The following is a 23,102-nucleotide window of genomic DNA, read 5'->3' as shown; positions in this document are numbered from 1 at the left end:
TTTTCTAACTCGGCCATGTCAGCGGGAAGAAGAGAGACTTCTCCAGGGCCTCGGTACGAGAGCCCCCTCGTTTCCTTGGGATTCTCGCATCGAAGCGTTATCCATCAGGGGCTGATCATGGAGCATGGCAGCGGGCAGCCAGGCTTGAGCCTCGGACTGCTGGGTGGCCTTCTTACCCTTCCGCTGGTCACCGAGTTTCAGTTGCTTCGGAGGCCTGCGAAACCTACCCTCCTCGGGCGGGGAATGGGATTTGCTCCCATCCATTGGCTCCTTACCCTTGGAAAGTCTTTTCCTTTTCGGTCATGAGACTCGGTAGGAGGGTCCGTTACTGTGGGAGCAGAAGACGACCTAGTTTGCACAGTTAGAATCTGGGGCGGAGGTGCTGGAGGCTGGGCTGCGACTCTTCTGGTCCACCCTTCTTTGAACCGCCTTCGAGTAAGTCAAGAAGATTGGTTTGGGGCTTTCTTTTTAGACCCATCTCAGCTTGAGTACCAACTCTTAAGGACTGGAGATCGGTTTCGGACAAATGAGGGTCTCCAAGATCACCAGGGGATCCTCGGACTGATCAGCTAGGTCAAACACACTATATTCGTCCTCGGAGGAACTCAGTTCAACCACCTCCTTGCCTTCTTAGATAGTCCTTTCTCGGCCACCGTTACTTGCTGGGATGAGGAGGACCTGCTAGCGGAATGCCTTCGGGTATATAAGACCCCTCAGTAAATGCAAAACCGTCTTCCACACGGTGATCTGCGTAAGCCGAGGGTCACGAGCTCTAATTACGTGCTTCGGGACTGGGAATGATTTCTGAGCTGGGTCGCATCCGAGGATGTGATGAGCAGCTCGGACCTGGTTATCGTTTCGTTTAGGAAAAGGTCCGACCTAAGAACGGTCTCCAAATCCGCTTTGTTAACCAGATGGAAATGACGTGCAAAGGCGTGCGGATCTGTGGCAAGAAAAGTGAAACTCTTATGGTTAGTCAACCAAATCGAATATACAGTTATAAAACTGGAGAATACTGAAACCTAAATTATCTCCTACTTTGGATGTCCTACCTGGCTCCCCTCTACTGTTGGGCAATGAAAACCGTTGTGCCACTCTCCTGACACTATAAGAAAATCTTGAGTCAACCCCTGTTGGAATCAGGAAGACACTGGATGAGACGAATCCTATCGTCCCTTGTCTTCATATAATACGTCTTACCCCTCAGGTGATGAAGGTTATAGCACCAGTTCACATCATGGTGAGTTAGTCTCAGCCCCATTTTCTCATTCAAGATATCTACGCACCCTAATATCCTAAACACATTCGCGGCACACTGGGTAGGAGACAGGCGGAAATGCCTAAGATAATTGAGGGTCACCGGCCTCATAGGGATTCTCATCCCTCCCTCTACAAAAGCGAATATTGGGATCACAACTTCACCCTCTCTCCTCTTAAGGTACCACTCCCTTCTTCACAGTACTTCAAACTCACATTATTGGGTATTCCATAGTCGACAATGAATTTGTTCATCATCTCGTCGGACTCGACCAACTTCTTAAACTTACCCATTCCCCAAAGACAACTAAAAGTTCTAAAAGAAGAAAAGAAGGAGTAAAATCAAGGAAATTCGGGGCCGCTAGAAAAAGAAGACTTACAGAAGTATGACGATACTCTTCAGATAGTGTACAAGTCCAACCAGATTCAAATCATATGCGTCAATAATTGTAAGCGCGAAAATGATGAAACCAGGCGATTCAAACAGGTATTTATACTCCCCCTTAAGTTCCCCAAATGTAACCGCTTGCTCATAAAGGCAAAAGATCATGCCGTTGAAAGTGGGAAACGTGGTGCCGCCAGAATTTAATGTGGGCACCCATTAAGTCTTGAAACGCTACAAACGCGCATCGGGCAGTCAAAAAGCCGCCAGCATCAACACGAACCGAAGTGAGGCGACTCATCTAGAGAGCCCACAGGTGTCAAAACCCTCCTCCCGCCCGAGGAACGTGCAGCAGGGTTTTGAATTTAAAACTGTGGGGCCCGTGGCCTGATAGCCTCGGCCCATCGGGTAGCAGGCCCAAGGCCCATGCCAAGGAACACTGACTATTCAAGGCTAAATTGGAAAGCCTCTCTTTCCAATCCACGCCGAGGACCTCCTCATCCTCGGCCTGACAAGGGTGATTTTCGGAGACAAGCCAGAGCAAGTTGTCACCCTCGCATTTAATGCATTCACCTAACCCCCTGGCCGCATTAATGGGGATATAACCCCTTAGCAGGGCAACGTTGATCAGAGTGAACCACTCGAGTACTGATAAGGCCTCTGATGGACGGACGGCCAGAAGAAGGCAAATGAATGATCAACAGATGGAATAAGGAGATAGGAAGATGAAGACTATATAAAGAAAGCAAGTAAAGTAAAAAAGAAGGGGGGAGAAGAAGAAAGAAGGCTTCCTCGGCCATGGCCGAGGAGCATCCTCCCAGTTGTATAGAAACCCTAAGTATCTTTTTATAAATAAAGTTCATGCTTGATGAACGACGGCCAGCGCCTAAACCTTTAACCCACTCTCTATAAATTGATTGTTTGGGCTTGATGGGCTGAAAACCCATTCATACTCAGGGTCAACCCAAACTGAGTCCCTACAGAACATAAAGTGCATATTAGGATATAAATCTAGGTACAAATATATACTCTAATGCAATATATTAAGTTTCCTATGAATTTAACAGGTTTATTTATTTATTTATTAAATTGATTTAAACAGTTAGTTGTATAAACATAATTTCAAATGGTTTTAAATTCAAAATACACCCCCCCCCCCAAAAAAAAGTAAATATAAGTTTAAACAACAACACAAATAGTATTATCTTTTCAAGGAAAATTTTAATTAAAAAAATAAAATACATTGTAACTTAGTGAACACATGTTCTAAAGACTTACAAATGATGTATATCCAAAAATGATTAACTCTTGTTCTACAACACCAACTTTTAATACACAAACTCTTTTCTCATCTCTGATAGGAGACAAGGGTTATATATATATATATATATATATAATATAATTAGCTTATTTCATCGGAAAGGAGGAAAAAAATTATATTCTAAGCTTTATAATTTAGGAAATACAAAGCAAACTTTATTATTTTAAAAGTAATAAATTAAATTTTGAATTTTCAAAATAAGACAATTTAGCCCTAATTTCAAAAATAAAAATTGAACTTTTAAGATTTACGAATTAAACACTCAAACTATATTAATTCTTAAACACAAACATAATGCTGTTGCCTTTTTTTTTTAAATGAGCTGAATTTAATTTATAACTGTTCTAAAAAAAACTCAATATTTTTAATTGTTTACTTTTTAAAAATCTTTAAAGAAATTATTCTCCAAAAATAAAATAAAATAAATAAATCTTTAAAAAAATTGAAGTAACGTCCGTTACAAACTTACAAAGAAATAAAGTGTGTGAGCCAAACACCCCTGTCCTGTATTTGGGCTTAGGGATCGACTTCGACAGTTGAACTCAACCTAGAACTCAGAACTCAAAACTCAAAACTCAAACAAGACATCAACAATGGAAGAAGCTGTGGCATCTCAGACCACACCAACACCAACACCAACAGCAACTCCAACACCAACATCAACACCAACTCCAACTCAAGCACCAGCACCAACTCCAACTCCAACATCAACATCAAAACCGACTCCAACGCCAACACCAACACCAACACCAACACCAACACCAACTCCAACTCCAATTCCAACTCCAACTCCGACTCAAGTCCCAAACACAGCCCAGTGTCCCCCTCCAAATCCTCCTCCTTCTCTTCCTCCCAAGTCCAAGAAGAGACCACTAGAAACTACTACTAGTGTTCATTTCCAGAACTCCAACTACTTTAAGATGCGCTCTATTCTTAGAGATCTTCGTCCTCATTTTCTCGAGGTGAAATTCTTCATACCCACTTGCTCAAAGCTACAAATTTACTTAGATTTACTGTTAGTTCTTAAGATGTTGTGTGATTTATATCTGGGTTTCTTGTCTCATGCATGTTGGTGTTTCTTTTTTCCTTTTTCTCTTTTAAGTACATATTGGCACTAATTGGGTACAGGATTTGTGATTGTATTGACGTTTTCTAGTAATTTCGTTTCTGGGTTTCTTTTCTTGATGTATAATGATGTGATCATGTTCTTCCTTTTAGTAATGTTTTGTGTCTTTTTAGTACTTATGAGTAAGTGGTGGGATTGTGGGAATTGGGACAAAATTTAACATTTCTTATGTTAAAATTATGTGCTTTTAAAAAAGGTAATCCGGGCACTGTTATTTGTTATATTAATTTTATTTTTTGGTGAATAGCTTGGAGTTGCTTGACATGGGATTTGAGGTTAGGAATGACATGGGAAAGTCTTGTTATAATCACAGTAAGGTGTCTTTTCTAATCGTGTGCAGAACCTTGAGTTGGCAAATTTTGATGAATTAAAAAATTGCTGAAAGTTGGTAAAATTCTCAGAAATTTTTGAACTTTTTTTTTGGTTGCTGTGAAATTATAATCTAAACTAGCAGTAGGCATGCCCTGGTGATATATACGAAGCGTGAAGTAACAAGATCTATTTTTTGTGACTGAGAGATACTGCTTATGATGTCTTCCCTGGAACACTATGAGGATTGAGGAAGTAGAGTTTATTTTCCTTCTTTTGCTGTTGCTTGGCTTGTATTGTGTGTATGGTATAATATTCATTGGCATAAATTTTGTTATTACCGTCTGATGCAGCCTTCAGGAAAATGAAATGATGTATAGTTAGTACCCTAGAGTATGCTTAATTATTGATTAAGGCCTATTTGGAAACAGCAAAAAGATTGGTAATTTTATCTCAAATTTTAAACCACATATGACATATGTATATTATTTTGATGAGTAATCAGAAGTTCTATTGATAAGAGGAAATTGCTTAAGTACATGGTGTGTATAAAAGTTCCCCTAAGGCTTACGAGTAATCAGAGTTCTATTGATAAGAGGAAATTGCTTAAGTACAAAGTGTGTATAAAAGTTCTCCCAAGGCTTACAAGGAATCTATCAGTTTATATTGTACATTGACTTTGAAATGCAGTCTATATGCTTTTTGGTTATGCATTGTAAGAGAATCCCCATCGTGTATACGGTATAAAAATTAATTTCCCTAATCAGTAGGGTGGATAACTTTGATGTTTTGTAATGTATCTTGGTTTTAGGCATTGCTCTTGAAGAAAAAGCTCTAATCTTTGTATATATTCTCTTTTTTCCCCTATATTTTGTAATTAATCATCATCATTTCCTGTAATTGCTTACATGGCTGCATTGACTAATGGTTGTGTAGTTATAGTGTTGTTAACTATTTCCATTTCCCCCATCACCGTGCTCTAAAGTGACCTGTGTATTATTTCTTTTGTATTTTTCTCACATTCATTACAATAGATTGTGCATGGATGAATCAAGCCGTCAAGTGCTCCAGAGATTTTTCTCCCCCTTCCTTTCTTTCATTGTGGGATAACAAACACATGATCAAAGGAATTTAAGGTTCCTGACATTTCATCTGAGATATAGCCACTGTTGGCAACATGATAGTGCTTTGGAACTGCTTCATTTGTGTGATAGATTTTATCAATCATGATAGGTCTGATTTTTTTTTTTTTGATTATCATATTAAAGGTTCTCCGGACCCCTGACTTTCGGAAATGCAAGGCAGCTGATGAAATACGAGAACGTAAGCTTATCAAAACACTCTCTATGTTATTCACACAGGTGAACAGAATCATCCCTGTGTTTGTGCAATTTGGTGACCTAAACATTAACTTCATGTAAAAAGGTTAATAAAGGCATCTTCCATTTTGTGTGCCAGTCTCAATCTTTTAGGCATCACATTTTCATCTTTTTTTCTGTAATTATAGTACTTTATCTTCTCTTATTCCAAATTAGTATCATCAAATTATTCTTTTAAATTATCTTTGCACAATAGATATGTAAATGAAAAGGTTTACTCATTTTGGCTTGGCTGAAGATCTTGAAATCTAAGCTGGTTTGGCTGATTCACATCTTTAGGATATCTCAAAAGCTTGCAACGTGGATTATCCCCTAACTTAACACCACAACCCCCCCCCGACCACAATTTTTTTTTTATTTTTTGGTTGGGGATGCAAAAACAGTGTTAAGTGTCTCGATCTTGATCGTATGATTTTTGTATTCTGCGGCGCCCCCCCCCCCCCCCAAAACAAACCAAAAAAAGAAATCATTTTACAAACTTATGGAACTCTAAATTAAAGAAAGATTTAGGACTAAATTGGATCGTTTCAAAACTTTTTAAAGATTTCATTTCTACTTTTAAAACTCTAAAGCAATCAATCTTTTTAAGGATTTCACATCTACTTTTAAAACTCGAGCAATCTTGTCTTCCCAAAGTTTTGCCATACACCACTGGTATGAATCCCGGTGGCTTGTGATGGTCATTATCTCAAAAGAAGTCGAAAAGATATAAATAATATCTAATTTCATCATTAAGTGAATTGTAAGACACTTCTTGATGTCTAAAAAAAAACGTTTAGGGTTCAAATCTCATCCCCCAATTATCAAATATATGCATAAAACAAAACATTAAAAGAACAGCCCATGCATCAAAGCCGCTTAAGGAACACCAACCAAAGAAATAGGGGTGCCTAGAAAGAATATTACAGAAACAGACAGACAACAAGAAATACTAAGCTATCACTTCTGCCGATCCCTATGACAACTTAGTTGATCCTAAAATATGCAACAATAAAATTATTACATCCATTGGGGTAGGTTCTGCAAAGTTTCAGCTGTCAATGTTGAATAAATTAGTGTACACACGCACACACACAGACTCCCATTATTTTCCTTAAGCCAGCTACCGTGTGAAAGGAATTACTTTATTGGATTCCTCAATCGAAATGTTTCTTTCGTTTCTCCATAATAGGCCGGTTCCTTGGCTGAATAAGTGACAAAGTTCCAGCCAAAAGCTGATCCTCCAACAATGTGTATCCCTTGACTTCGACCATCTTCAGCCCGCTGCTTCTCAGATGGTTTTGAAAATATCCTATCTGGTTGAGGCAGCTCTGTTGTTGGTTTAAGATCCTTGGGCTGCTCTTGTGGTTTTTGACCATCCTGGTTTTGGCCTTCTGGCACATTCTTATTCTTACCCAGGGAAGTTGTTTCTGCTGTGAACTCCTTGTGTAGTTCCACCAGAAGCTTCATCTCTGCAAATTGCAAAGCAAATCTCATGAATCAACATAAATTACATTCTTCTTGTCCACCTTAATAAATAGCAACAGGCAACATCTCAAGGACCAGGTTCTGTCATCAGGAATCTTAGATTCTATAATTGCTGGAAGTGAATGGGCACAAGAAAGGGTGCTGCCTAAGAAACTCAGGACACAATATTCATTCTCTATGATCAGTAATTCTAAGCCATGAATAAGACCAATGGCTCTTTATTATGGATGCAAATCCATCTCATTACACTAACAACATTAATTCAGGGTGACAACAAGCCAACGAATGATGAACTGACTTCCTGTTAAAGGATCAGCTTCTCATGAGATTTTTTTTTTTGGGGGGGGGGGGGGGGGGGGGGTTGTGGTGTTAAGTTAGGGGATAATCCACGTTGCAAGCTTTTGAGATATCCTAAAGATGTGAATCAGCCAAACCAGCTTAGATTTCAAGATCTTCAGCCAAGCCAAAATGAGTAAACCTTTTCATTTACATATCTATTGTGCAAAGATAATTTAAAAGAATAATTTGATGATACTAATTTGGAATAAGAGAAGATAAAGTACTATAATTACAGAAAAAAAGATGAAAATGTGATGCCTAAAAGATTGAGACTGGCACACAAAATGGAAGATGCCTTTATTAACCTTTTTACATGAAGTTAATGTTTAGGTCACCAAATTGCACAACACAGGGATGATTCTGTTCACCTGTGTGAATAACATAGAGAGTGTTTTGATAAGCTTACGTTCTCGTATTTCATCAGCTGCCTTGCATTTCCGAAAGTCAGGGGTCCGGAGAACCTTTAATATGATAATCAAAAAAAAAAAAATCAGACCTATCATGATTGATAAAATCTATCACACAAATGAAGCAGTTCCAAAGCACTATCATGTTGCCAACAGTGGCTATATCTCAGATGAAATGTCAGGAACCTTAAATTCCTTTGATCATGTGTTTGTTATCCCACAATGAAAGAAAGGAAGGGGGAGAAAAATCTCTGGAGCACTTGACGGCTTGATTCATCCATGCACAATCTATTGTAATGAATGTGAGAAAAATACAAAAGAAATAATACACAGGTCACTTTAGAGCACGTGATGGGGGAAATGGAAATAGTTAACAACACTATAACTACACAACCATTAGTCAATGCAGCCATGTAAGCAATTACAGAAAAATGATGATGATTAATTACAAAATATAGGGGAAACAAAAGAATATATACAAAGATTAGAGCTTTTTNGTGACCTAAAATATGCAACAATAAAATTATTACATCCATTGGGGTAGGTTCTGCAAAGTTTCAGCTGTCAATGTTGAATAAATTAGTGTACACACGCACACACACAGACTCCCATTATTTTCCTTAAGCCAGCTACCGTGTGAAAGGAATTACTTTATTGGATTCCTCAATCGAAATGTTTCTTTCGTTTCTCCATAATAGGCCGGTTCCTTGGCTGAATAAGTGACAAAGTTCCAGCCAAAAGCTGATCCTCCAACAATGTGTATCCCTTGACTTCGACCATCTTCAGCCCGCTGCTTCTCAGATGGTTTTGAAAATATCCTATCTGGTTGAGGCAGCTCTGTTGTTGGTTTAAGATCCTTGGGCTGCTCTTGTGGTTTTTGACCATCCTGGTTTTGGCCTTCTGGCACATTCTTATTCTTACCCAGGGAAGTTGTTTCTGCTGTGAACTCCTTGTGTAGTTCCACCAGAAGCTTCATCTCTGCAAATTGCAAAGCAAATCTCATGAATCAACATAAATTACATTCTTCTTGTCCACCTTAATAAATAGCAACAGGCAACATCTCAAGGACCAGGTTCTGTCATCAGGAATCTTAGATTCTATAATTGCTGGAAGTGAATGGGCACAAGAAAGGGTGCTGCCTAAGAAACTCAGGACACAATATTCATTCTCTATGATCAGTAATTCTAAGCCATGAATAAGACCAATGGCTCTTTATTATGGATGCAAATCCATCTCATTACACTAACAACATTAATTCAGGGTGACAACAAGCCAACGAATGATGAACTGACTTCCTGTTAAAGGATCAGCTTCTCATGAGATTTTTTTTTTTGGGGGGGGGTTTTTTTTTTTTTTTTTTTTTTTAAATGATCTTAAATTAACTTGTGTATTTTGGAGCTTCAATATTAGGGAACTTTATGTATTTATTTTTTCCCTTATTTATTTATCTGTATTATGTTTAATATAAAATCAATTATTGCATCATAGCAATCCAACCTCTATATTATCTCGTTTCAAGAACCTTTTTCATTTTATGGTTTTTTAAACAATCCAATTTTAGAACATTAGTTAAGAGGGAAAAGCTTTGTAGCTTAATGACATTGCTTGGTGTGGGATAAAATACCCTTCCATTTAAATCATTCAATTTCTTCTAATTTTTAGTATGATGTAAGGCACATGGCATTTATTTGATTTTGTGTGATTTACATAAATCTATTAAGACTATTTGTCTATTTTAAATGTCTCGTGTCTTACATTTTAAAATTGAAGGATTTAAATGGAAGGAAATCTTTTAAATGTGTGATGTTTCCAACAATGAAAAATGTATCTTGAATAATAGACTAAAATCAATTAAAAGATCTATGATATATACCCAAAATAATAGTCTAGCAGAATTAACCATTTTAGTCTTTCATCAATTTTTTTGCCTTTAAACTATCATTTTTCTTAGGACTATTATTTGTCCATCCTTTGTTGACTAGTTTGACTAGAGTACTCTTTTGTCTTTCTCTTTCTATATCTCCTTTTAAGATTCAAATCCTCTAAATTTCCTAGAGTACTCTACCAGTAGATTTTCTTAAATCCTAACCACTCTTTAATGATTTAATGGTTAAGATTTTGCCATGTCAGCATTCCACTAAAAATATACTTAAAATAATAAAATAATGTTGCAAACGAAACAATTAAAATTATTGTTAGTGGAATGTTGACATGGCAGAATCTAGACCATTAAATCATTAAAGAATGGATTTTCTCAAAAAAAAAAAAAAATCATTAAAGAATGGTTAAGATTTAAGGAAATCTATTTGGTAGAGTACCCTAGGAAATCTAGAGGATCCGAATCCCTCCTTTTATATCTAATTTCTTACGTATAGCTTCTATCTTTACAATGGTATCAATTTGTCATTTAATTTTCTCTAACATCTCTTTTACTATGCATTTTCTTATCATTCCTTTTTCTGTGTCTTCATCAATTATGCCTAGGTTCTTCTTTTGTGTTATTTTTATAGCACTAGGATTCTTTCCCTTGTCTTCTATACATATTGTTCTTTCCATTATTAGGTCATCTTTCTTATTATTACTCTTTTGTCTTTCTATGTCATCTTCTTCTTAAATTATGTCAATAGGACTACTTTCTTTCTCTATCTTTATCATTTCTGACTTCTTTTGCACTATGTGATTATCTTGTTTACTATCTGTCAGAGTTATTTTTAGTATTTTTACGTCATTTCTTTTATTAATTGTCTCTATTAGGCTATCTTTTTTACTATTTTTTACATCTGTCATGTTTATAGACATGTCAGAGCATCTCCAATGGTGTAGCTAAATGCATAAAAATCTCTATAATGGAGAATGGCACCATAAAAAAAGTCTCCAATGGATTCTCTATTTTTGGAATTTTTTTTGACTCATGAACAGTAGCTCATCAAGTCTGATGGGCTACTGTTCATTTTTCAAATGTTTTTTTTTATATATTATAATAATCAGGTGTTGAATAAAAAAATGTTGGAAGATGTGTAGTTGTTAAAAAAAGAAGAAATAGTGAATGAAGAAATATATTTAAATGAGATAGAGAATGGGATAGAAAATCTGTTGGAAAGTGTATTTGAAAAAATGGGTAAATAAAAGATAAAAGTCACTGTTCATTCTCCAAACAGTACAAAAATTTGATGAATTTGATGGAGATGCTCTCAGTACTTACTAAGTTATTTTTTTTTTGTCTATTATGCCAATTATCTATCATGGTTTTTGCTAAAGGTGATCTATGATGAGGTTCAAATTCTCTTTTTGTTTCTAACTCTGAATTTAAAGCTTTCATTCTTTCTAGTAAATCCAAAAAACTATCATTTTTCCTTTCTACTTTAGTGTTTGTTATGAATTTTTCCATAGTTTCTAAAGATTCTAATTTTTTATTAATCTTGTCTAACAAATTATTATTGTTTCAATCAGTCTGTAAGTTGATTTTAATCAAAGACAGATATTACTACTTAAAGAATAATGGAATCAACCACTATAATAGGAAAACCTGTCAAGGAATTATAATTAATTCTTCCTGTTAGTAAACTAAATTTGTCTTTGTCCAAAAAATTACCACAATTAATGTTTTCTTTAATTATTAGTGAAGGGGAATCTGTCAAGACTTCTTTTATTAAAACATCTATTATATGAGTATTTGAAGATACTATAAAGGGTGTAAGTATGTCATTTATTATAATTTTGTTTGTTACATTTGTCAAATTGTCAATCCTTTCATATTGACTAAAAGAAATTGTAAGCATAGTTCTTTCATTACAATCTTTCTCACAAGATGATTGTACTATATGTCAGTGCCTATGCCAAAAGGCAGGAGGGAGATTAGAACAAATTTCTGTCTCTATATTATGTTTATACTTCTTTATGTCATTATCTGTCAATTGGTTAACGAATGATATTTCTTTCTTTAAAGATGCCAAATATCTTTCTGTTCTACAGATTCTTTCTTAGGATAGTGACCTTATTGAGGGAATAGTTTTCTTTTAGGACAGGTGGTAAAATGAATCTAAAAAGTATGTCTTTTCCTAAAATATTAGTTTTAATTTCTTCATTTGTTGTTAAGAAGGGATAAAGTAACGCCATAAAGGGATTTCCAAAATTAATTTTAGAAGAAAGGTCTTTAATTAAAACAAAAACAATTTCAAAACATATTACATCGTTACATATGTGAATATTGGGTATTTTGTAATTAATTATAAGCTTTGAGTTAATCTTTCAAATGATTTTTCATAATGCTTTAAAGGTATTAGTCCTGTGCACTCCAGAAATGAGACTTTTGGGCCTAACCTCACTCGGGCTCACAACTTATCTGTAAAGTGGGTTTAGGATTTCCTACTATGGGGGAGTTCTCGGCACAAAGACTCGATGAAGCTATCTCTTTCTCTCTCTCTGTCACTCTTCTCTCTCTATTCACTATTTCCTGCGAACCTTTCAACAACATTTTTCTTTCCCCAGCTTCTCATATTTATAGCTCTAAGTTAGTGGAGAGGCTATGATTACTTCCATGGTTAGTGCAATGAGAGGTCCAATATCATTAATCATAAGTGGGTGGTTAGGTGGGAGTGGAATGTGATGAGAGTGGCCTTGGAAATTGGTTTCCACTCCTGCAGATATTCTCCGCAGCGACGTTCCCTAAGGCACTGCTGGACATGTAAGGGACGGTGTGTTTGAACGTCGTTCTCTTCATTGCTCGGGAAAGCCTTGCCGAGCAAGAATGTGGTGGTAAGGTTGGGCCCACAGCTTGTGTGGGTTCGAGATGGGCTTTTGGGTAGAAAGAAATCAGGTTTATGGGCCACATCTTTATATTAGAGTCCCAAGCCCAAATGAGCTCGGGCACAGAGTGCCGTACAAGTCCTTCTTGTATACAATTCATGTCAGCACCTGAGTCTATTAAAGCAATTTCTGTCAAAGAAAACTTTTTCTTAATTACTATAGTGATTTTTGTATGCCATTTTTGAAAAACTACTTTTTCAATTAAACTCAGAATGTTATGTTTACTATGATCAATTTCTTGATCATGTGAAATGTCTTTTTCTAAAGGGGGATCTGTCATTATTATGTCTGTTGTAGGAAAACCTATCAAGTTTATTATTTCAGCAATATTATATTCATTTATGTCTGTGGAATTATCCTCTTTAATTTCTTTTTTTTACCATTTTTACCTCTGTCATTAAATCTTGTAGAGTTACTGGTTTTATATCTACTCCATCTTGTTTCTTTTTTGTCTTTCTTTTCTTGTCATTTTCTTTCTTAGCTTTTTTTTTCTTTTCCACATTCTGGAACATAATGTCCATATTTTCTACACTTAATACAAGCAATAGGTATGTCTATAGAATCTTTCAATTTTAGTAAATAGTCTTTTTTGTCTTTTAAATGAGTAGGTAGGTTGTCTACCAATTTCATTATTATGTCTTTTTGTTTTCTCTTTCTATTATTGACTTTAAGTGGTTTGGTTGATTTTAGTTCTTTCTTTCTATTAACTTGATCTATCTCTTTTTGATTAACATTAAATATTTCCATTAATTTATTTATTATATCTTTTTCAAAATCTAATTTACTAATTTGTTTAACAATTTTATTATGTCTTATTTTGTAACCTTGTAACAAAGACAAAAGTTTGTTTTCAAGTTTTATCAAAGATAGAAGTTTTTATTCAAGTAAGATTTTACTAGTTTCTATTTTCATATTCCATATTTCATTTTAACCTATTTTGAATATATCTATTTTGCTGTTTTCTTCTTTATCATCTAATTTATCATTGTTTATTATCTATTTTATATCTAATTTCTATCTTTACAATGATATCATTTTGTCTTTCAATTTTCTCTAACATCTCTTTTACTATGCATTTTCTTATCATTAATTTTTCTTTGTCTTCATCAATTATGTCTAGATTCTTCTTTTGCATTATTTCTATAGTACTAGGATTCTTTCCTTTGTCCTCTATACGTGTTGTTCTTTCCACTATTAGGCCATCTTTCTTATTATTACCCTTTTGTATTTCTATGTCATCTTCTTCTTGCATTATTTATATAGGACTACTTTTTTTCTCTACTTTTATAATTCCTAATTTCTTTTGCACTGTGTGACTATCTTCTTTACTATTTGTCAGAGTTATTTTTAGTGCCTTTACGTCATTTCTTTCATCAATTGTCTCTATTAGGCTATATTTTTTACTATTTTTTATATCTGTCATATTTATAGATATGTCAATACTTACTAAGTCTTTCTTTTGTCTAAATTTTGAAACTTCAGAATATAAAATTTAAACACTTCCAAACTTTAGTTTGTAATTTAGTCCTGGTGGGGGGTAATTAGCTAGAAGCAAATTAATAAAAAAAAATTTGGGAAGATGATAATCACAAGCAGGGGTCCATAGCTCAGTGGTAGAGCATTTGACTGCAGATCAAGAGGTCACCGGTTCGAACCCGGTTGGGCCCTATATTATTATTTTTTTTCATGTTTAACCGCTGTGCAATTTTTTTAAAGTCACAAACTTACAAACCAGTCCCTCACAGTCACAGAGAGACCAATGATATATTGACAAACATCCGAGGGTCGTTTCCGATATTAAAACCCAGCTTCTTCCAAAATCTTCTTCTTATCTAAAACCCTCTCTCTCTCTCTCTCTCTCTCTCTCTCAGTCCTTAATGTGCAAAGTTGAAGTTGAAAAAGCATGGTGAACCCACAGACAGACAAGCTTGTGAGAAGGACAACTATGGTGGCCACTGTGACTGCTTCCTATTTTCTTTTGACTGCTGACTATGGCTCCGAACCCAATGCTCTCGACCCTGTATGTGTGTTTCTCTCCTTAAATCATTTATCTTATTTCCTTATTGTTTTTAGTCTGAGGGTCTAGTTGGTTGTGAAGAATCTATAGGAAAAAAGAGATGGAAACTTTATGGGAGACTTTATAAATTAAAAAAAAAAAAAAAAGGGTTTTTTGGGCTGTTGGACGTATGCTATTCTAGAATATGTTAGCATACAGATGGAGCAATTGCTTTTGGATGGTTAAAGTTTGAAGCTTGTGATGTGGGTTTTCTTTAATTTCCTTTATCTTGTTATATCTTGAATGCTTTCTTATCTGATATCATATTCATTTCTTAATTTCCTTTACTTAATTACAAATGTTTTTGCTTTTAATTTTTCTTTGATTGGTTGTTGCAAAATCTGGTATATATTGGCTGAGTAAGATATCTTCCCTCTGCTCAATTTAGTCAATAAAAATATAATATTGATTTCTATCATAATTTGTCTATTGTTAAGTTATACACGCACCTGATGGATCTTGAACCCTCTGATCTCACCCGCTACCTTGCCCATACAAGGGAATGAGGTGCTATTTTAGCTAGACCTCATTGGCATCTTGATTCTCGTCATAATATGAATACTTTGATTGCAATACGCTTACATTGGGGGTTCTGCACCTGGCCTTTATAGAATACTTGACTGCAATGCTTCAATTATTGTTAGCCATGCCTTGTGGTATAGAATCTTAGGTTTTTCAGAAAAGGAGAAACTGAGTGCTAAGGTGAACAAGTGGCAAAGACAGTTTGTGTGGAGTTAGAATTGATGCGTCCATATAAGGGGTAAGGTGGTAGGAGGTTATTCTAATGATTTGGCTATGTCCAATGAAGACCCAGGTGAGGGGAGGATCATACAAGGTAAATGTAGAAAGAAGCATGGTGATCTATAGAGTATTAGTGTTCTGCTTAAACATCTAAGCTCAAAGCTCAAATCCCAAAGGTCCAAGCATTTTACTTGGCCTTGGCCGAACTAATGCTCCTTTATTGAAACATGCCTTGGGCATGCTTTTCTGATGCTATTTGAAGAATAACAAAGCACGCTTTCTGGTGCTTTCTAAAGAAGTACAAATTTTGGATATGCACTTCTTCTTTTCTTTTTCTTTTTCTTTTTTAATCTTGTTTATGTGGATATTTGATTTTTTATACCAACAGAACTTCTAAGGTGTTGTACTACACAATTTTTTGCTTACATATCAAAGGACTCAAAAAAGGATTATGTAATTTTCTTGTTCTGGTCTTTGCCTTTTATATTTCTTTTGATGGAAACATATATTTTATTTTGATCATAGCTATCACAGCTATGTATTTTTATGTAGTGCATGAGAATTGTATAAAATGTTATGATTAAACTTATATGACTAGATAAGTCATATAGTCCATTGATAATTGTTTCAAATTACCATATAAAAAATTTAAGAAATTGAAGTACTGTGTAAAATTTGAACTAACAAACTTTGTGCACTTGCACTATCCGTTTGAGCCTACAGAAAAAATATATTACTATATTGAGTTTATTAATTTTTTTTATGGATCTTTCTGTTAGAGGTTATTACTTATTATACATCATATCTGAAAAATCTGTGCTTTACTTCATTAAGCACTCTTGTTGTGCCTAGGTTCGAAGAAGCTTGTGTGCTTAAGTGTGATTGATGCTATTACCAATCCTGCATAGGATGAAAGATATGACCTGTTCTTAGTAGGTAAAACATAGTCTTGGAGTAGAGGACACTCTCTTTCTCTCTCTATGAACTTTTAATGTCTTCAAGGTTAAAAATTTTAGAATTTAACGTTAAAACATCTTTTCTGGGATAAGATTTAGCAGTTTCTGTTCTATGAAGACGCAAATCAGTGGAAGGATTTACATTTAGAGAGAAAACCAGGGAATTGGCAAAATGGTTATTGTTTGTAGCATGTTTGTCTAAAGAAAATTTTTTGTAAAGAAACTATTTGCATATGAAAAAGAAGCATAGTACTTAAACCCCCCAAAAAAAGAAGAAGCAGAATTGCCCCCCCGCCCTCCTCTTTTTTTCTTCTTCCTTGTATGCAGTGGAGAATGCATTGCAAAGTTTCATCCTGGCAGATAAGAAATGGTACTCAGCTGGAAAAAAAATTATCCTCAATTTGACCAGAATAATAAGTATGTGTGCGTGCATGCGCATTCTTGCACAAATACAAACACCCAATCTTCTGGGTTATACACTTTTAATTTTTCTGGACTCTTTGTAAGGTGATTTTTTTTTAGCCTGACTACTGCATTAGGGGTAAGAAGTAAGAGAACTATGGATTAGTTTTGGATTTTTATATGTCAAGTTGAAAAATTTAGATCGATGCATAATCTATATTCATGAAATAGTAAGTAGAGCATGTACAACAGTCTAGACCAGAAAGTTAACCCTGTGTTCCATATTGTTGAGTAATAGCCATATTGCTGAGGCAATCCTTCAGCTAATAAAAGATAATATATGTGCTTGCTTTTATTGTTGACAAGAAATTGATTTATCTATTTAATTGTAGCATGGCTAAATCATACTCATACTATGATAAAGATTGGTATTCTTCTGGAGTTTGTGATGACACAAATTTGCAATGGCAGATTAAGAAGGCGATAGTGTCAGCAGAAAACACTGTGAAAGAGTTCATATTTGGAACAAAGAAGTAACTTCAAGAGAACCAAATGGTGAAGCTGGGATCCAACAGTGCAAAGGAAAATCCTTAATTGATGGGCAGTTCACTTTGTATAGGAATATCATGGACTTGAGTAAGGATTTTACAACCTGTGTTGAATTTTTGAAAGTTGTAATGTGGGACCTAGTTTTTTTAACACATGTTTTATTGTTTTGGAAATTTTATATTGTTGGGCCTCTTGCTGCAATCAAATACTTTGCATGATGGATGGTTATATACTTGTATTATTGATTATATAAAAAAAAATGCTGTTCTCCAAGCTAGCTTGGATGGAACCTGGAAATAGCTCACGCTCAATCTAAGAAAAGCATGTGAAGATCTTGAGCCCTGCCAAAATCTCATATGTTTTTAGTGCTTGTGGTTGTGGGTTGCAACTTCAAAAAAATAATAAGTCCCTGATATGCTACCAGGAGATGGACCCATTTGCATGGTCTTCACAAGTTGATTCCACAAAATTTTCTGTGTCTGTGTTGTGGTACTGAGGGGTTTCAAAGGCTCTTCTTACTGATCCTGTTGTGGCAAGAACTACTACTTTGATCTAGTTAATTTCTTCTAATATCTCTTTGTGACCTTGTTTTGTGGAGATTTCATCCAATGTGACATTTTTTTCACTAGTTAATTGAAGGGATATAAAAGGTCATGCCCAATGCAAGCTCTCGCTTTTGTGGGGGTCTACGGTTAATTGTGTGAGAGTCCTAACAATAAATTTGTTCAATGCATATTGTATTTGGTATCTAATTTTTTGTCCTTGTTAAGGGATCGGTTGACATTGCAAACAATAAATAATTAGCCTCTTAACTTAACAAGGCAGAATTTATCCCAAATTAAACACACTTGTATTGAATCTAACGACACGCATGAAGAAATTGAGAATTCAATCAATTGAGGGTGTTATATATATATATATATATAATCTTTGAATGAAATCGATCGAAATATTATTGTTAAGAAAATATTTACGAGTATATATAGAATAATCTAGAAAACATAAAGAGGTGGCCAACACAACCACAACCCTATGATAAAGAACTCTTCTTCATTTACAGAGAAAAGAAAATAAGATTTCCAAACAAAAACTTGTTGCTATCAATAAGATACAAAAAAGACAACGCAAATAACCTACTTTCCAAGCTAAATATCAGGAGAGGAAGGGAAGGGATGACGACCGACGAAAGCATAGAGAAAAATTTCCACACAGAGCAATGAGAGACCCATGTAACATGTTTCTAATCGCTATGGATACCACAATCGATCACCATTAATAAAGAATAATTGTTTTAAATCATTTCAGGTTGGTAGGGCTTTCAAGCATTTGGAATACATTGAGGTTGTAAATGACATTACGTTCTTCACTAAAAATAATGACTCCTTCAAAAAAACAATAAACAAGGGCAAGCTCACCATGAAACGATGCTTGCAATGATAACTGCAAAGAGAGAGAGAGAGAGAGAGAGAGAGAGAGCACCCCCTATTTGAGAGTGTTCTTTTTCCTCCATGTGACACACTTGAAGTTCACTAGTTTTTCTTGCTTGTTTGCTTTTTATTTTTTTATTTTTAATAAATTTCAAGAGACAAAAACGACAGTCGTTTTATGCCTATGTTGACTACATATTTTTATCCAAAAAAAAAACATTTGAACATGTGTAAAAACCTCCATCACAAAATAACCGTTTCCAACTAACCCATCTACTCCCTTCTCTTCCCTCTCACTCACTCACTCAGTCTGTGCCTTTTTTAAGTCTCTCTGAAACCCTAACATGCTCTCTCTTTGCCTCTCTTTCAAAGCCCTAACTCCCACAAATGACTCAAACCACCACAAACCCTATCAAACCCATCTCCAATATCTCTCTCTCTTCCAACTTCACCCCCAAAACTTTCCTCAAACCACACCCAACAACAACAACAACAACAACTACCCTTCCCTCCATTTTCAACTCCAAACCCAAAACCCTCTCTTTCAAAATCCACTCCTCTTCAAACTCCCCACCTCCTTCTTCTTCCTCCTCTGACACTGAGTTCCTTATCTCAATCCTCCACGCAATACCCGACTGGGCCGACCACGTAAAAGAGCGAGGAATGCGAAAGAAACGAACTCTCTACGACCACGAGAAATGGATTCAACATAGGAGCTCGCTTCGCCATTGGCGCCATGTCTCGTCGAGCCTCTCGTCCCGTGTGATCCTATCTTTGGTCCCTCCAGTGATCACCTTCACTTCTTTTGCGGCCATGATTGCAGGCTACAATTCTGCCGTGTCGCTGCACTGGTTGCCGGGTTTTTTCCCAGTGTTGAGGGCCTCAACGTTGCCGTACCAGTTGACAGCACCGGCGCTGGCTCTGTTGTTGGTGTTCAGGACGGAGGCTTCGTACTCGAGGTTCGAGGAGGGGAGGAAGGCGTGGATGAAAGTGATTGCTGGGACGAACGATTTGGCGAGGCAGGTGATTTCTGGGGTTGAGAATTCAGTCAATGCGCCGCTCAAGAAGGCGCTTTTGCAGTACATTATGGCATTTCCGGTTGCGCTTAAGGTTAGTGATAGACATTCTCTGTTTAATTTGCTATTTTTGGTATGATATTTTGCTTCTGTTTTAGCTCAGTGAGGGAAAGAAGTAATTGTATTTGAATTTGTACTTAATAATTAGAAGGTCTAAACTCAGTGCACAACACTCTTGCTTTTGCAAATGTCTAGGAGAAGTGGTTGGTAGGTAGCCTAATAAGCTTCACTAATGTTTTAAATTGAATTTTGAAGCAAGTAATGTACTGGTGCAACAAAATGGAGAATAAGAGTTTTGTGATGAGTGATGACTCCTTCTTCTTCTTTTTTCCTGAGTAATGTGATATGCTGGGAAAAGGTTCAATGTTTTTAGTTTTTTTTTTTTTTTTTTTTCCTTTCTGTAATTTGGAGAATGTGATTTGGTCAGGTTTAGCTTGGTGACACAAACTTACTGATGTGAACAGTTTTAAGTGCAGTGTCATTTGATTTATGGCCTAGATGTTAGGCAAGAGCTCCAAAATGTGCTTGAAGTAGATGATCTGGCAATAGTACTCAATTCAAAGCATCGGCCACGTTGCATCATTGAGTTCATCTCTCAAAGCCTCCAGATGCTAAAGTTGGAGGAATCAAGGAGAAATGCACTGGTAATTCCCTTCTTGGGCTATCTAAGAGTTTCCAAAACTGATCCCAGGTTTTTTCCTGTTTTGTTTTTTTGTTTTGGTTATTTTATTCCATTCCAAGAGGTTGGATAATGGTTACACAGTAGTGTGAATTAAATTAAAAAAAAATTTATGGACAATCAGGTGTAAAATTGGCAGATTTTTTATTCTTACTCTGCTGAATATGAAGAATCAAGAGTCACCGGTATCAAGTAGAAACATTTATGCAGTTTGTACATTCTTGAATCTTTCCAGAAACATTTACATTAAAACTATAATGTTTCTATATGCCAATACATGCTCAAAACTACCAAAATTATGCGCATTGTGTAATTTTTTTTATTCAGGTTGTAGTTTGCCAAATGTAATGCAGGAGTCAAAGATCTCTGGTTTCCATGAAGGAATTGGTGTTTGTGAACAACTTTTGGGTATCCCCATCCCCCTGTCCTACACTCGCTTGACCTCAAGGTTTCTAGTCCTGTGGCATCTCACTCTTCCTATCATACTCTGGGATGATTGCCATTGGATTGTGATTCCCGCTACTTTCATGAGTGCTGCTTCTTTGTTCTGCATAGAAGAAGTATGTATTGCTTCTGTCTGCCTTATTATGCATGTGATTGTATTTGTATATGTGTGCTAGTAAAGCAATAGGTACTACTTTGAATCATAGAACTTTAAGGAAATATACAATTAACAAACATGTTTCAAATTTGAAAATGATCCAGAAGGAATGGTTTTGTCCTTATTCAGTTATTCTCATTTGATATTCACTTTCCAATATTTTGAACATAAAGACCAAATCCGGATTTTTTGACCAGTTTTTCTACTCACTAAAAAAGCTTGTTCCCTGTTTATCTACTCTCATTATTATAGAAAATTCCATTGTTTTATGACTGAATCGTTCATCCCTGACATGACTGATGTGGCAAGGGCACTTTAGAAAATAAACCCATTAATGAATTTCAATTTTGGTATAAAATGAAAAAGAGAAGTGAAGGCTCATGTTAGTCAGGATTGGGAGTCATGGACGAGAAACAAATTATCGTGAGTCTGATGTTTTATCCATTGGCTTCCCCCAACAACAACACCCCCCCCCCCCTTTTTTTTTTTTTATTTTAAATTCAGTCTTCCTAGTTATGAAGTTAGAAATAATGGATGCTAAGGATTCCCATATATGACTATTAATAAGACAAATGGAAAAATAAAAGTGGGAGTCTACATCAAGGCACATGTATTTTTTTTTTTTTTTTTTAAATCTTTAGCAATTGGTCTTCAGTTACGCAAGTCTTCTTTTTTTTTTTTGGGGGGGGGGGGGGGGGGGGGCGGTGGGGGGGTTGAAAATTTGTTAACTTGAAGTTGTATAGTGTTCAGCAACATGCTCTCTCTCTCTCTCTCTCACAAATGAATTAAAAATGTTGAAACTGTCGCATGTATTTACCTTGTGTTACCAAGTGGCTACACAAGCTGTTGCATATTTTGCAAACAAAATACAGTTTCCAAATTCTGATATGATGATAATTGATTTCTGTAGGTTGGTGTTCTTATTGAAGAGCCATTTCCAATGCTGGCACTGGATGAACTTTGCAAGCTGGTTCACAACAATATTCAGGAAGCAATTGCAACCGACAAAATAATTCAAGCTCAATTGACTGCAAAAATGAGAAGCCACTCTAAGGAGCACTCACCAAATGGTCGTCCTACTTCTTAGGTTGATGGGAAGCTCATTTTTATTTTCACAATTTAGGCTACCAGGCATGGTACCCATATATTTCCCTATTTGCAGTGCTGGTGGCTAATTACATGCATCATCTGTCATATAAATCGCACATTATAGTTGAGCTTTAGCATCAAAGTATGTAGATATGAAAAAATTACTCCCGTGAAATTTGTTCTCTTATTTCATATGTATATAATAGACTTGTTTTGATGATAGAATAAATCACCAATTTGGGCTGCTCTGCATTTCTATGTTGAATGATTCTTTAGATGACTCAGATAGTGTCAAAGTACATATACTAACGGTACTAATCAAAAAAAGTTTTTGTTTTCTTTTCTACTTATTATCTTGATGAAGGACAAGATGTTGATGTAAGAGGGCTAAATCACCCTATTCTTCCTAACCAAAAGAATGAGATATGACAGCTCAATCACCTCATCTTCAAGAGATTTCCACTAGACCAATTGAAAACAAGTTGGGAGAATATACATTTGCATCCTACCATTGCAATCACTCTCATTAAAGAAAAGTATAATGCTATGACAAAGGCTCTTGGCTATAAGATATTCGCTTGTAGTCCTTTTCATAACTTCAATGCTGCCAATTTCCCACCAGCATATTCCTCCTAAAGCTTCTACAACAGACCTATGATCCTTTCGTTGACCCTTCAAAAATCTTCTATAAATTGACAAAACCTCTCTAACTCGTCAAACCACTGTATCATTC

General features: G+C 35.7%; 3 protein-coding genes and 2 non-coding genes across 5 annotated transcripts; 3 read left to right on the top strand and 2 right to left on the bottom strand.

Annotated features, from left to right (window-relative positions):
- Positions 1 to 6,602: 6,602 nt before the first annotated feature.
- LOC112035801 (uncharacterized) lies at positions 6,603 to 8,082 on the bottom strand. The gene is made up of 2 exons (XR_010623860.1): positions 7,987 to 8,082; positions 6,603 to 7,225 (listed from the first exon to the last, which is right to left on the bottom strand). It is a non-coding gene; the product is annotated as an uncharacterized LOC112035801 (transcript).
- A 551-nt stretch (positions 8,083 to 8,633) lies between these two features.
- LOC136062021 (uncharacterized) lies at positions 8,634 to 8,990 on the bottom strand. Its single transcript, XM_065760590.1, has one exon. The coding sequence runs from the start codon at positions 8,988 to 8,990 to the stop codon at positions 8,634 to 8,636; it is 357 nt and encodes a 118-aa protein (XP_065616662.1).
- A 5,399-nt stretch (positions 8,991 to 14,389) lies between these two features.
- Positions 14,390 to 14,461, top strand: TRNAC-GCA (transfer RNA cysteine (anticodon GCA)). The gene has a single exon. It is a non-coding gene; the product is annotated as a tRNA-Cys (tRNA).
- Positions 14,462 to 14,570: 109 nt separating this feature from the next.
- Positions 14,571 to 17,725, top strand: LOC112035745 (uncharacterized). Its single transcript, XM_024068580.2, has 2 exons — positions 14,571 to 14,813; positions 17,420 to 17,725. The coding sequence occupies exons 1-2, from the start codon at positions 14,697 to 14,699 to the stop codon at positions 17,483 to 17,485; spliced, it is 183 nt and encodes a 60-aa protein (XP_023924348.1). The 5' UTR covers positions 14,571 to 14,696; the 3' UTR covers positions 17,486 to 17,725.
- Positions 17,726 to 19,192: 1,467 nt separating this feature from the next.
- LOC112035754 (voltage-dependent chloride channel 1, chloroplastic) lies at positions 19,193 to 22,618 on the top strand. Its single transcript, XM_024068589.2, has 4 exons — positions 19,193 to 20,034; positions 20,477 to 20,644; positions 21,033 to 21,239; positions 22,191 to 22,618. The coding sequence occupies exons 1-4, from the start codon at positions 19,312 to 19,314 to the stop codon at positions 22,365 to 22,367; spliced, it is 1,275 nt and encodes a 424-aa protein (XP_023924357.1). The 5' UTR covers positions 19,193 to 19,311; the 3' UTR covers positions 22,368 to 22,618.
- The last annotated feature ends 484 nt before the right edge of the window (positions 22,619 to 23,102 follow it).

This window comes from Quercus suber, unplaced genomic scaffold, assembly GCF_002906115.3.
Source record: "Quercus suber isolate HL8 unplaced genomic scaffold, Cork oak 2.0 scaffold_373, whole genome shotgun sequence".
Classification (NCBI taxonomy): domain Eukaryota; kingdom Viridiplantae; phylum Streptophyta; class Magnoliopsida; order Fagales; family Fagaceae; genus Quercus; species Quercus suber.
This window is presented reverse-complemented; position numbering and strand designations above follow the sequence as displayed.